Here is a 12,857-nt window from a genome sequence, read left to right on the forward strand (position 1 = left end):
CATTATATGTATGTATGTATGTATGTATGTATGTATGTATGTATGTATCTTCTGTTGCCATTGCCATTAAGATTCTCATGTACTTACCAACCTCAAATGGCACAAAAAAGAGAAAATAACCTCTCATTATAGTTTGGAATTCATTTACTTCAAGAAATTAAAATGTTAAAAGGCATAATTAAGATAGTCTAAGTGGCAGTATGTTGTTCAAATTGGGTCAGTCAACTTCATGATCAGAAGATGTCATGTTAATAGCCAAGTTCAAATCTTTATTTTTCTAAATGTACCATGTATCTAGCACCATTTTATCTCTCCCTTTCTGATCTACAACTTCCCTATTACTGATCAAGTGAGGCAAATGCTTCTCATATAAATTCTTCCTGCTTTCTATATTCAAACTATCTAGAAGAAAGGGTTCAGTTCATCTCACTGAGAGCCAGAACATTATGGGTCAGCTAGGTGACACAGTAGACAAAGAACCAGCCGTGGACCCAAGAGGACATGAGCCCATATCCGGCCCCAGACATAAGCCACCCCACCCTGCCTTCCCCACAAAAAACAAGGATAAATGTTTTAAAGATATCATCCCTTCATATTAATTTCACACCTGTGCCCTCTGTCTAAGTATATTCCTTTCAGCTTCCCTAATGCTGAGAAAGTTCTTATGAATCAGATGTAATATCTTATGTAAGAGTGTAAACAGTTTATCCTTTTAATGTCCTTTATGATTTCTTTTTCCTGTTTACCTTTTTATGCTTCTCTAGGGTCTTGTATTTGAAAGTCAAATTTTCTATTAAGTTCAGGTCTTTTCATCAGGAATACCTGAACGTCTTCTTTTTCACTGAAGTCCCATTTTTTCCCCTGAAAGATTATACACAGTTTTGCTGGGTAGGTAATTTTAGGTTGTAGTCCCAGTTCCTTTGCCCTCTGGAATATCATATTCTATGCCCCTTGTCCTTTAATGTAGAAGCTGCTAGATCTTGTGTTATCTTGACTGTGGCTCCACAGTATTTGAATTCCTTCTTTCTAGCTGCTTGAAATATTTTCTCTTTGATCTGGGATCTCTGTAATTTGGCTATAATATTTCTGGAAGGTTTCCTTTTGGGATCACTTTCAGGAGGTGATCAGTGGATTCTTTCAATTTCTATTTTACCTTCTGCTTCTAGAATATCAGGGCAATTTTCCCTGACAATTTCTTGGAAGATGATGTCTAGGCTCTTATTTTGGTCATGGTTTTCAGGTGGTCCAATGATTTTCAATTTATTTCTCCTGGATCTATTTTACAGCTAGACTGTTTTTCCAATGTGATGTTTAAAATCTATATTGTGTGATTGCCTTAAATTAGAAGATTCAGCACCAGTCTTTGGACATTAAACATTTATTAAAGCATACAGATATCCACAAGGAATTCAGAAAGTTAAGAAAAAGCCTATCTAGCCTAGAGTTGCAGCCTAGTTGGGTTCTTCCTCAAGTCCTCCTCCACAAGCCTGCTTTAATCAGGAACTCTCTAGCAAGCTGATTGTGGAAGCTTTTTATAGGTTTGGAACAGAGGTGGTCTTTACACACTGCTTCAAGCTGATTGGTTGGCATCATCCAAATCCATTGGCTCTGAAGGTGTTCTTAAGTTGAGTTCACAGTCTAGCTTCTGAGAACAATACCTTCTTAAGGGATATCCAGGTGTGATTACAATCCAATTAACTTGAAGTAGGCTAATCAGCAGTCACTCACTCTCACTTGATTCAATCAGTCTAGATTAATCTCCAGGTGGGTCTTTGAGTATCTGCTAAATCCCATTATTTCATCATACCAAGGAGTTATTTTATATTGCCCCCTACCAACAAAGGTCTTCTTCAGACACTAGAAATGCTCATAGGAAGGTCATTAATATGCATCAGTGCTCAGTTTATACTCACATGTACTATTTCCACAGCAACTTGTCATTCATAGATCTCTGCTAGTAAATTTGGTTATTATATCCAAAACTTTGGAGGACTTGGTCTCAGAGAATTACATTAACTCCTATCCAGGGTACATTGTCTCAGTTCTTTTTCTTCCTCTTCTTTATGACTGATGAAGTCTACATGCTGACAACTATGGCCAATGATCATTATGTTGCCTTATGTAGAACCCAGATCCATAATGTCACCATGGTGCCATGGTTCTGCTTCACTGCTGGTGGCAGGAGTGAACACAATGGGGGCTTTGGGTCCATTGTTTATACAGTCTTCTTAGCCAGAATGTCTTTCTGTGGGGATAATGTTATCCATCATTATTTCTGTGATATTCTGCCCATTCTGAAGCTCTCCTGCTCCAACACCTATATTAATGAACTTTTGGTGATGAATGTTGGTGGATTTAATTTGTTGAATGCAACTCTGCCCATATTGATCTTTTACCATTTCATTCTTTTGAGCATCATTCACACACAATCTACAAGGTTCTATTATAAAACCTTCAGCAGTTGTGGCTCCCATCTGGAAGTTGTTTCTTAATTTTTATTGCTCCATCAATGTCATGTATTATACACCAAGTTCCAACAGTGTGGCCCAGGAGAAAGTAAATTCAGTGTTTTATAGTGTGATCCCCATGACAAGCCCCTTGATCTATAGCCCAAGTTAAAGGGGTGTGAAGGATGAAATAAAGTCATGAAGGGCAGAATGTTTTCAAAGTTCACATAACAAATAGCAAGTCTAAATATCATTAGAATATTACTCTTCCTTCTATTTCATCCTAAACATCAGAGATTTCCCTTCATATTAGGTCTCATCTCAGACAACATTATAATGAAGACAAACATATGCCTTTGTTTTCTGTCACTGCTGATGTCAGTGTCTGTCCTCTTCCTCCAGTTGCATAGAAACTCCCCGGTCCATACTTATGCCCCCATTCCCCTTTATTCCCAGTTGAACCTGTATATTATACCTTAAACTACTTCAAAGCTCTTTTCTCCCATAAGAATTGTGGTGATTATAACAGTGACTTTGGAGAGCTGAACAAGATCACTTTTATGAACCCTTCCAGTTCTCTGATTGTGATGCAATGATTATAAGTTGTTTATTTGACTTTGTTTGAAAAAATTTAAAGGCTTCTTCACTATTCTTCTCCTTATACAAAAATCATTAGAATAAGTAAATTGGATCCAAAGAGGAATTCCATTAGTTCCCCCATTTATTAATACTGAACTTTACACATATTAAGCTTTTAGGAAATGCTTGTTGAATTAAGCTCAATTTAATGACACACAAAATCATGAAGTGTTCCATCTTACTGTATTCTCCCCTTCCTTGGATTATTTTAAATTCTCCTATGGCCATGTAATTTTTCCTTAGTAGAAAGTAAAGTTCTTGAAGACACAATTTATTTTGTTTTTGTATTTAGGCAGCTGGTGCAGAAGGGGATGGAGTACTGTGTTTGAAATCACGAAGACCTGACTTCATATTTGGACTCAGACATTAGCTGTGTGACCTGGTTCCTTGCCCTCTTAACTTCTGCCCACTTCAGTTTCTCGAAATGTAAAATGGAAATAATAATAATAATAATAATAATAATAATAATAATAATAATAATAATAATAATAATAATAATAATCTCTAACCCCCAGAATTGTTGTGAGGATGAAATGAGATAATATATTTTTAAAGTGCATAGCACATTACCTGGCACATAGTGAGTGCTAGAAAATACCTATTATCTACCTCTGTAAATCCCTATTACCTTGATGCATAATTGAAGTATAATAAATTCTTGCTGAATTATATTTATTTGAACCAGTTTACGTAAGATGAAGTACTAGGTGTATTTGAAGATTTTTATTTTATTAGTAAAGAGAGGAAAATCCAAACAGTTGAACTTAATTGAGAAGCAAGGAATGGAGAGTATTTAAGGCATAAGAAATATTATGCTCTGTAGGAAGATACCCTCAGTGCCTAAGGTGAAGGAAATCTGAAGAGCAGTGATCTCATGGAACACCCCACTGAATATTATAAGTGGATTTTTTTCCTCCATTCTGTCCATACCTTCCCCACTACACTTAGCCATGACTCCTGCTTCCCCTACCAACAAAGGGGTTTTCTAGACACCAGAAATGCTCATGGGAATGTCATTAATTAGAGACAAACACACTCCATTCAATTGCTTCTTTCCCAGGGACACCAACCTCTGAGGTAAAGAAATCCTGAAGGGCCAGTTGTTCTCATTCATTTTCTTGGAGAAAGTTCCCCTGAGATATTCATTGGACAAATAAGAATCCTTCTTCATCTAGACTAAGCAGTTCAGGAAAAAAGTGGTTGTATCTCATGCTTCTGACTGGTAGTTTATTGAAAAGATTATTTTTATTCTATTTTATTTGTTTTATCCTCTACTTTGCCAGAAATGTTCCAATAATCCCACCCTTGAAGCATTGTCATCAAAATCCTGTCAGCTGGACAATTACTGCAGCAATCACCTTGATGAAATGTTCTCACATTATAAGAGATTAAGGAAAATCCTCATCAGTCCACTGGCTCATGTAATCCTAACAGGAATAAGGCAAGTAAGCAAATTTCATATGCTTTAACTAAAAAGTAGTTATGAACTGAAGAGGATATAGGAAAGCCTGAAAAACACACCAATGATCTGTTTTGACTTATTGAGATGAGACTAGGAGCAAATCCCTTTCTGAACCCTTGCCTGTACATACTTAGATGATGGGGAGAAAGAATAACCCCGCTTCCTTATTTCTTCCACCCTCCTTTTCATCTATGTTTGGAAGCTTGTGAGAAATATGCAGTTAGAATGATGAAGGACACTTTATAATTTTAGTTTTTATCTATGTTAATGACAAAATTCAAGCAAGTTGGTGTTTATTTTGTTGATGTCAAGGCATACCAATTTCTGCAAAGGCTTAAAACCTCTAGGAGGCACAAACAAAAGTGGATCAAAATTCACACTTTGCAAAGAACTTAAATGCTTGCTTGTCCTTCTCCCAGGACTAAGTGAGTCCTGGAGGGCAGGATCACAGACAGACATACTTCTCTGTGTCAATCACTGCCTTGCTGCAGGTAAAAGATGAAATGACTGAGGATACAAACATTCAAGTTTCCAAGTATATCAATTTATTAACTTATACATGCCAGTTGCTTAGCACACTGGGTCAAGGTCTCTTCAACTTTGGTATTTGACCCAGAACACAAATCAAGACAGATTTTTATGCATTAAAATAATGAATCAAATGGCATCAATTTACTTAATTAGAAGCAAATGATGAACAAATATAGACAATTATGTAATTTGATTTCTAATTGGAGGAAAGATTAGGGCCTTTTAAGTTGGGAGGGTGAGAGTGAATAGATGTAATTCCCTGAAATCACAAAAAGAGGTGTCCCACTTTCCGCAAGTATATGTAAACATTCAAAGAAATATGGAAGTGTAATGGGGGAAAATGGAGTACGGGTTTGGGTTAGGGGTTGGGGTTCTTAGGAATTCCTCTTTAAAGAATTACACCCTCTTGCACACAAAAGTAGTTAGAATAAGGTGGTAGTTTATTTAGGAGCAAGGGAAGGGAAGGGTGGGGGGAGGGAAACCATGAAAGAAATCCTTGGACTTCTCATGGGGAGATAGGCACAGAGCATGTGGCTCAGAGGTACCAATCTCCTCAAACAGGAGAATGGCAGGTACTTTTATAGAAGACTGTTGGGGGGAGGGGTCACCATTTGACTGTGGAAAGTTCCTTTAGTAAGGGAGGACCATCTCCCACTGGTAGTGACTAGAGTAATTCCTACGGATCACTCTTCAGGACACAAAGGCTGCAGCCACACCCAAATTTATCTCCCCAGGGTAAGGGAGACCAGAATAAAGGGTGGGAATCTGAAGCTAGCTCAGTCCAATTTGGTTCCACTTATCTCTCTAGGTGTTATCTGTCCTCTGGTTTAGTTTCTCAAGGAGAAGGTTCCTTGATGTGCCCCAGAGAACTTCTGGGGTGCTCTGCACCCCATGACAGAAGCAATAGCTGATTGATCACTGTGGAGTCAGTTTTCAGATAAGACATATGGATTGCTCAAGATGCATAATTGAGAAAACTCTTTGCATCAATCTTTGGATCAGACTGGGTCTCTGGTTAGCATAACCTAGGTCCTTAGTTAAGGGTCTCTGTAATTGGTAGAGATGGTCCAGCATCCCAGCCAAACAAGTCTAGGTTTAAAGAATGAAATAAAGTCCTCTCACAATTCCCATAATTCAATAAAGTTTTCTTACAAATTGAATTAGACCTATCATTGCATAGAAAGACAACTGAGCTAGCTCCAGAATTGATTCACAAGACAGAGTCTGTATGGTTCACTCTGTTCCTACTCCCACTTTCAGTTCTATTCCCCTCTATTCCTTTGGTTTACCCTTTGTTCTTGCCACAAATTTGACTCAGGAAAGGTATTTTGGCTTTTTCTTGACAGAAGTGTAATTCTATGTCCTTTATTGTTTCAATTTATGATAGCCACTGAGCTCCAGGATTCCAAAAGAATCAATAAAATTGATAAATTAAGCAATTAGAATGAGCCAAGTATTGGGCATAGGGGATACAGAGCAATGGTGATGCAAATCCAAAGCTAAAATAGTCCTTGCCTTCAAAGAGCTTACATTAAGAGAAAACATATATAGGAGCCAGAGTTGGAATGAAGTAGGACCAGTTCCTCCCAAACTCTTCCTCTGGGGCTGTTTCTAAATGTAACTAAGGGACATAATAAGACTTGCCACCCCAGAGAGCCAGGATCTCCCTATCATTAACTATTTTGCTTTTCTGTGGCATTATCATCTCAGAACTCCTCCACTCAATCTTTAGTCTGCACTGGAACTCTCCCAGGCAAGCCTTAGACTTCCCAAAAGACAAAAGTCCTCTCAGTGTAAAATATTATTGGAGCTATTCCTCAATTCATACACCAAACTTTTGCCTAAAATGTTGTCCATAAATGCCATTTTTGTTTTTTTCTTTCTGTGTTTTTGTAATTTGCTTCTTTTTTGCCCCTCTCCACTATTTCACATGATAACTCATCAATTCCCATGAATTCAGTAATCATCTCTTTGCTGATCATTCTCAGAATTACTTATCTAGCCCTAATTTTTCTGCTGACTTTCAGTCTCTTCTCTGCAGCTGCCTATTAGACATCTTCAACTGAATATACAATAGATATCTATAACTCAATATGGCCAAAACTTAACTCATTATGTTTTCTCCAAATGATTTATTTTTCTGAAAAAAGTTCTTTCCTCTGTTAAGGGCCCCACTATCTTCCTAGGCACCCATGTTCACAAAATAGGTTTCATCCTTAATTTCTCACTCTTTTTAATCCCTATATCAAGAATTTTGACAATTGTCTATAGATTTTATCTTTGTAACAGTTATCACATAACCCCTCTTCTCCCTCTGACAGTCACCATCCTGGTGTAGGTTTTCATCATCTCACAATAGAATTATTGCAATCTCTGTTCATTGGTCAGCCTGTCACAAATATTTCTACTCCATTTAATTCTCCACCCTATTGTCAAAGTAGTCTTCCTAAAACTGAATATGTCATCCTCCTGGTCAATTAACCCTTATGGTTACTTATCACTTCCAGAATCAGATATAAAGTTTTCTATTTATATTCAAAGTCTTTCAAAATCAGCCCTAATTCTAATATTCAAGTTCATATACCCTAACATATGCTCAATGAATCAGTGACAATGTTCTCCTTGTTATTCCTTAAACAAGACATTCCATCTACTCAATATCATACTCAGTAGTATGACAACAATACTAAAAAGAGTGGAGAATTCCAAAAGATATCAAAAAGATAATTACTTTTAGAAGCAGAGAAATATTCAATGAAATTAGCAAATGAAGAAATATTCTATTTGATAAAATGCAATATCAAAATATATTTTATTATGCTGCCTGCATGTTTCACATGATGAGGTTGAATTCCTTGCCCACCACTGGTCTAAGTTAAAAAAAGGCCATGTGATGATTATAAAATTCCAAGAGACATAGTTTTGGGGTAATTTTATCATTTTATTTAAAAAACCATAACAGTTATTAATAAAAGGATGATCATTTGGCCATCTCTCTTAGATCAAAGACCCCTCAATGAAGGGGGCTCACAGTTTATTTGCCCTTCGAAGAGTATATGTTCCGAGGAGTACCAATCAACTCTGGTTGAATAACACAATGGGAGGGCGGACTATATTAAAATTCTTGTCTTGGGCCACATGAGTTGGTCACCCAAATCTTGGTCAAAGAGACATCTATTTTCATATCACCAGTCTCAAAAAAGGGAGAATCAACATTTCCTCAGACCTGTCTGAGTAAACACAATGGGCAGAAATACACCTATTAGGCTTAGGATAACTCAGAAGAAGTTTTTCCTGTGAAAAGCAAAACCACAGCCGACCAGATAACAGGACAGACATATAGAGAAATTAAAGGATTATTAACATTTAGATTGTCCAACTGCATATCAGGACAGACACACCTAAGAAGTAAGGGCAGATAACATTCTATAGCAGGAAAGTAAGTTAGGCATGGCTACTAACTGACCAGAGCTAGGAGATATAGATAACCCCTGAGGTCAGGACCATAATTTTTAAAAAATCCCCCTTGACTTTCAGAAATATGACAAGCATCCAGGTTTTCCCTACTCCACTCCAAAAAGGAACTTTCCATTTTCAGATTGACATCCCACCTATACTCCATAAAAGCTTTTGTCTTCATTCTGTTCTGGGGGGGAGGACTTTTCTAAGACACCTTCTCCCTGGGAGTGAAGTCTCTCACTTCCCACTAGATCACTTTCTCTAGTGCCAAATAAAGGACCATTTGAATTCTAAAAGAACTGTGTAGAGAATGTAATTCTCTACTGAAGAATACATAAGTACCCTCACATTTTTCCCATGACAATACCAAACTTAGATTTTCTTTAACTCTCTCATTAGATCTTGGCCTGAGTATATTTTTAAGAGAGATTTCCCACACTAGTTGGTTTCTGGATGCAGAAATAGAAAAGGAGAAAAACCTCGGTCCTGATTCAATAATTAATTAAATACAAGAGAGAAATATTCATTACATCTGTAATCTTAGTCACTGGAGAAGTACCCAAAGTGATGGAATTACAGCTTTCTGAAGTAGTGATGTACAGGCTAACATGACAAAGGGAAGTTGGTTGATCTTAGCTATGTTTATGGCTGTGTTTCTACATCACGATCAACTTAAGAGCAGATGAGTGAGGGCTGAGATATTAATAGTAATGTGTTAGAAATCTTTGTCTATCAGTTGTTAGAGTTAAAGAATGGTCTCAAAAACATCAATGTTACAAATTTTTTATTTCATTGGATTGTCGTACATTAAATTTAGAGCTGGGAAGGAACTTGGAGCTCATCTTGTCCAACTCTGTCTTTTACAGATAAGGAAATTGAAGCCATTAAAGGTTAATTAATAGTCTAACATCACACAGTTAGTAAGTAGCAGGACTAGTATTTGAATGCAGACCTTCCACCCATGCTCTTTCTAAGTCACTAGGTTTTCTAAATTACTTTCATTCTTACTAGACTGGAAATTTATGAGGTATAAGACCGACTCCTTTCAAGAAGGGATGTTGTCCCTTGTATCTCTAGCTCCTAGCACACACAGTGCCTGGCACATAGTAGGTGTTTAATAAAAACTTGTTGACTGATTAGGATATTGTGTCTTATATAAACTTCAACAATATTGCTTGTGCTCTATAAATAATAGCTACTGAAGACACTTTTGTTGAGGAGCAGAACAAAAGAAAGAATGAATCAGCTTAGAAAGGTGTCTCTAAATTGTTGATGACCTTGATTGACAGAGAATGGTATCTGAAATTTGCTTAATATACACTATAAAGTTACTAATGGCTTTTGAGAAGACTAACAACCTGACAAGGTCTATAATTACAAAGCTTGTTCTGCATATCATATGAAGGATTCACTAGAGGGGAGAGAGAGATCCAGAGAAAAGACCAGTGGTATGCTTCTGTAATAGGTCAAGAAAGGTGATCATTTCAGCTTCTATTCTTCTGGGAGTGATGAGAATTTCAAAATGAGAAGCACAGTGACAGGGGCTCAGCCTTGGAGTCAAGGAAAGCTGGGTTCAGACCTGTCTGTGATACATACTAACTTTGTGACTGAGAAGTTGCTCAATTTCTCAGTGGCCCCAGGAAATGGTATAAAAGAATTTATAGATGAGTTACTTATTTGCTTTGGTGAAGGAAGTCCCTGGAAAGCCTTCACGTCAAACACTTCACTCCTGTGTACTACTCTTGGGAGTAGTGACATGGAGGGGAACTTTAAAAATATTTAGTTTTCACTTTTTCTGTGATTTCACATTTTTCTGGGAATATATTATGAAATAGAACTAAATTTTTGGGAGGGAATATGATGACTTTATTTATTGTAATAATTTTGTTAATAATATTTGTTTTCATATCACCTACAATTGCCAGAATAACACTTCCTCCTGTCCCTTTCAAAGAGTCATCACTTGTCATAAAAAATGAGATAAAGAAAGAGAAGGGAAGAGAGTTCAAATAAACAAACAAAACTTTTAACAACCCACCCTGGCTTCATACCCATGGTTCCCACATATTCAAAGAAAATGATTGGGCACTTATTCAGATTTCTTCCTTGGGGTAAATTTGGTCATCATAATTTCACATTAAGTAGTTTAAATTGTTTTATGTTTGTTTTTTTAAAACATTGTAATCATTGTATATATTGTTTTCCTGATTGTTCTTACTGAATTCACTTTGCATCAATTTATTTCTTCCTGTCTGGGTCTCTGTGTTCATTATATTCAAGGTATCTTTGGTCTTAACTGCTATTTTATCATTTGCATGTTGTTATGTTCTTGAAGCTTGATGCTCTTGTGTCTTGAAGACTTGAATTTTGGATTGTGCTCCATTGAATGTGATCTAGATATCACTTAGTCTGCATTTTCTGAAATGTAGAAATTAGATTCTTTTCTTTCTCACAGTTTTTAGGAATGTCAATAATAATTAATTTTCTGTCTTTGACCTTCCTAGATTTGTCATAATTGTCATCATTGTTTTAAAATCTATCTATTTGAGGGAATTTCAGGTTTTCTTTTTTGCTTATGATACTGTTCCCATCATAATGTCCTCTAGACAATGAATTGACTTTATATTACATCCATTTTTCTGTTCTACTGTCATCTTGTGAGATTCTTAAGTAGATTAATTTCTTTATTTAACCAAACTTGTTTTTCTTTTAGACAGAATTTATTATGTTGGTGTGGATTAGACTATAGAATATTGAGAATCCCACTCATATCTTAGACTTAGATGCTATGATCTAGGTTTATATTATATTATATGAGTACATGTGGGTATTTGTGATTACTGCTATTGTTGAATTTGAGCAGAAATTATATCATTCATGGGATCTTAGGGCAGTAAATACTGGCAAATAGTCATCTTTGTCTAACAATATTTTTCTTTTGCATTTTCACAGACTGCTCTCTCAACTTTGAAAGGATAATGGATACTGGGAATCACTCCACAGTGACAGACTTTATCCTTATGGGATTAACAGATCAACCAGAACTCCAGCTCCCCCTTTTCTTTCTCTTCCTACAAATATACATTATTTCCATGATGGGGAATGTGGGCTTATTCCTCCTTATCAGGATCAGTTCTCAGCTTCATACCCCCATGTACTTTTTTCTTAGTAACTTGTCCTTTGTTGATCTCTGCTACTCCTCTGTCATCACCCCCAAAATGTTGGTGAGCTTTGTATCAGAGAAGAATATCATCTCCTACTCAGGGTGCTTGACCCAGTTCTTCTTCTTCTGTACTTTTGGCATTGCTGACTGTTACATGCTGAGTGCCATGGCCTATGATCGTTATGTTGCCATCTGCAGCCCCCTGCTCTATAACAGCACCATGTCCCAAAATATCTGCTTCCTACTAGTGGTAGGAGTGTATACTATGGGGGTCTTTGGAGCCATTATTCATACAAGTGGTCTGGCCAGACTGTTCTTCTGTGGAGATAATGTTATTAGTCATTATTTTTGTGACATTCCTCCCCTTCTGAAGCTCTCCTGCTCTAGTACCTATATCAATGAGGTTTTGGTAATGCTTCTGGTTGTGATAAATTCATTGGTAACTACTTTACCCATCCTGATCTCTTATGCTTTCATCCTCTCCAGCATCCTTAGCATCCATTCTGCAAAAGGCAGGTCGAAAGCCTTCAGCACTTGTGGATCCCACCTGGTATCTGTGGTTTTCCTATATGGCTCCATCATTTCTATGTACTGTCAGCCTGCATCAACCAGCAACATCACTCAACAGAAAGTGTCCTCAGTGATCTACACCACAGTCATCCCCATGCTAAATCCCTGGATCTATAGTCTTAGGAACAAGGATGTGAAGGACGCACTAAGGAAAATCAAGAAGGACTGGCTAGTCTTCTGATACAAGTAGCACAATTAAAAATCACTGAGGTCTTAAATATATTTTCTGTTTCTTCACACTAGTGAATTATTTACTATGAGACACAAGTCAGATACTGACAAAATTGCAAAGTTGGGAAAGCCATATTTTACTTTGTCAATTTCCCTTATTGCCTTGCTTGACCCTCCTAACCAACTTCTAACAATTTATGTCACCAGAACTCTTACCCACTAGAACATTCTAATGTAATATACAACTTATGTCAACATTCCATCAGATCATGTCTTCCCTCCAAAATTTAGCTCTGACATATCCCATTGTCTAAGATCACCATTTCAAATTATAGCCAGTATAAGGCAAGCTAACAAATTAGTCAACAATTGCTACTTGCTAAAATTAAGAAATGATGAATGATTGATCCTTGAC

The 12,857-nt window shown here is 36.8% G+C and overlaps 1 protein-coding gene across 1 annotated transcript; it reads left to right on the forward strand.

Annotated features, from left to right (window-relative positions):
* Positions 1–9,794: 9,794 nt before the first annotated feature.
* LOC122749233 lies at positions 9,795–12,452 on the forward strand. Its single transcript, XM_043995492.1, has 2 exons — positions 9,795–9,822; positions 11,488–12,452. The coding sequence occupies exon 2, from the start codon at positions 11,517–11,519 to the stop codon at positions 12,450–12,452; it is 936 nt and encodes a 311-aa protein (XP_043851427.1). The 5' UTR covers positions 9,795–9,822; positions 11,488–11,516.
* Positions 12,453–12,857: the final 405 nt, after the last annotated feature.

The sequence above is a fragment of the Dromiciops gliroides genome, chromosome 3, assembly GCF_019393635.1.
Source record: "Dromiciops gliroides isolate mDroGli1 chromosome 3, mDroGli1.pri, whole genome shotgun sequence".
NCBI lineage: Eukaryota > Metazoa > Chordata > Mammalia > Microbiotheria > Microbiotheriidae > Dromiciops > Dromiciops gliroides.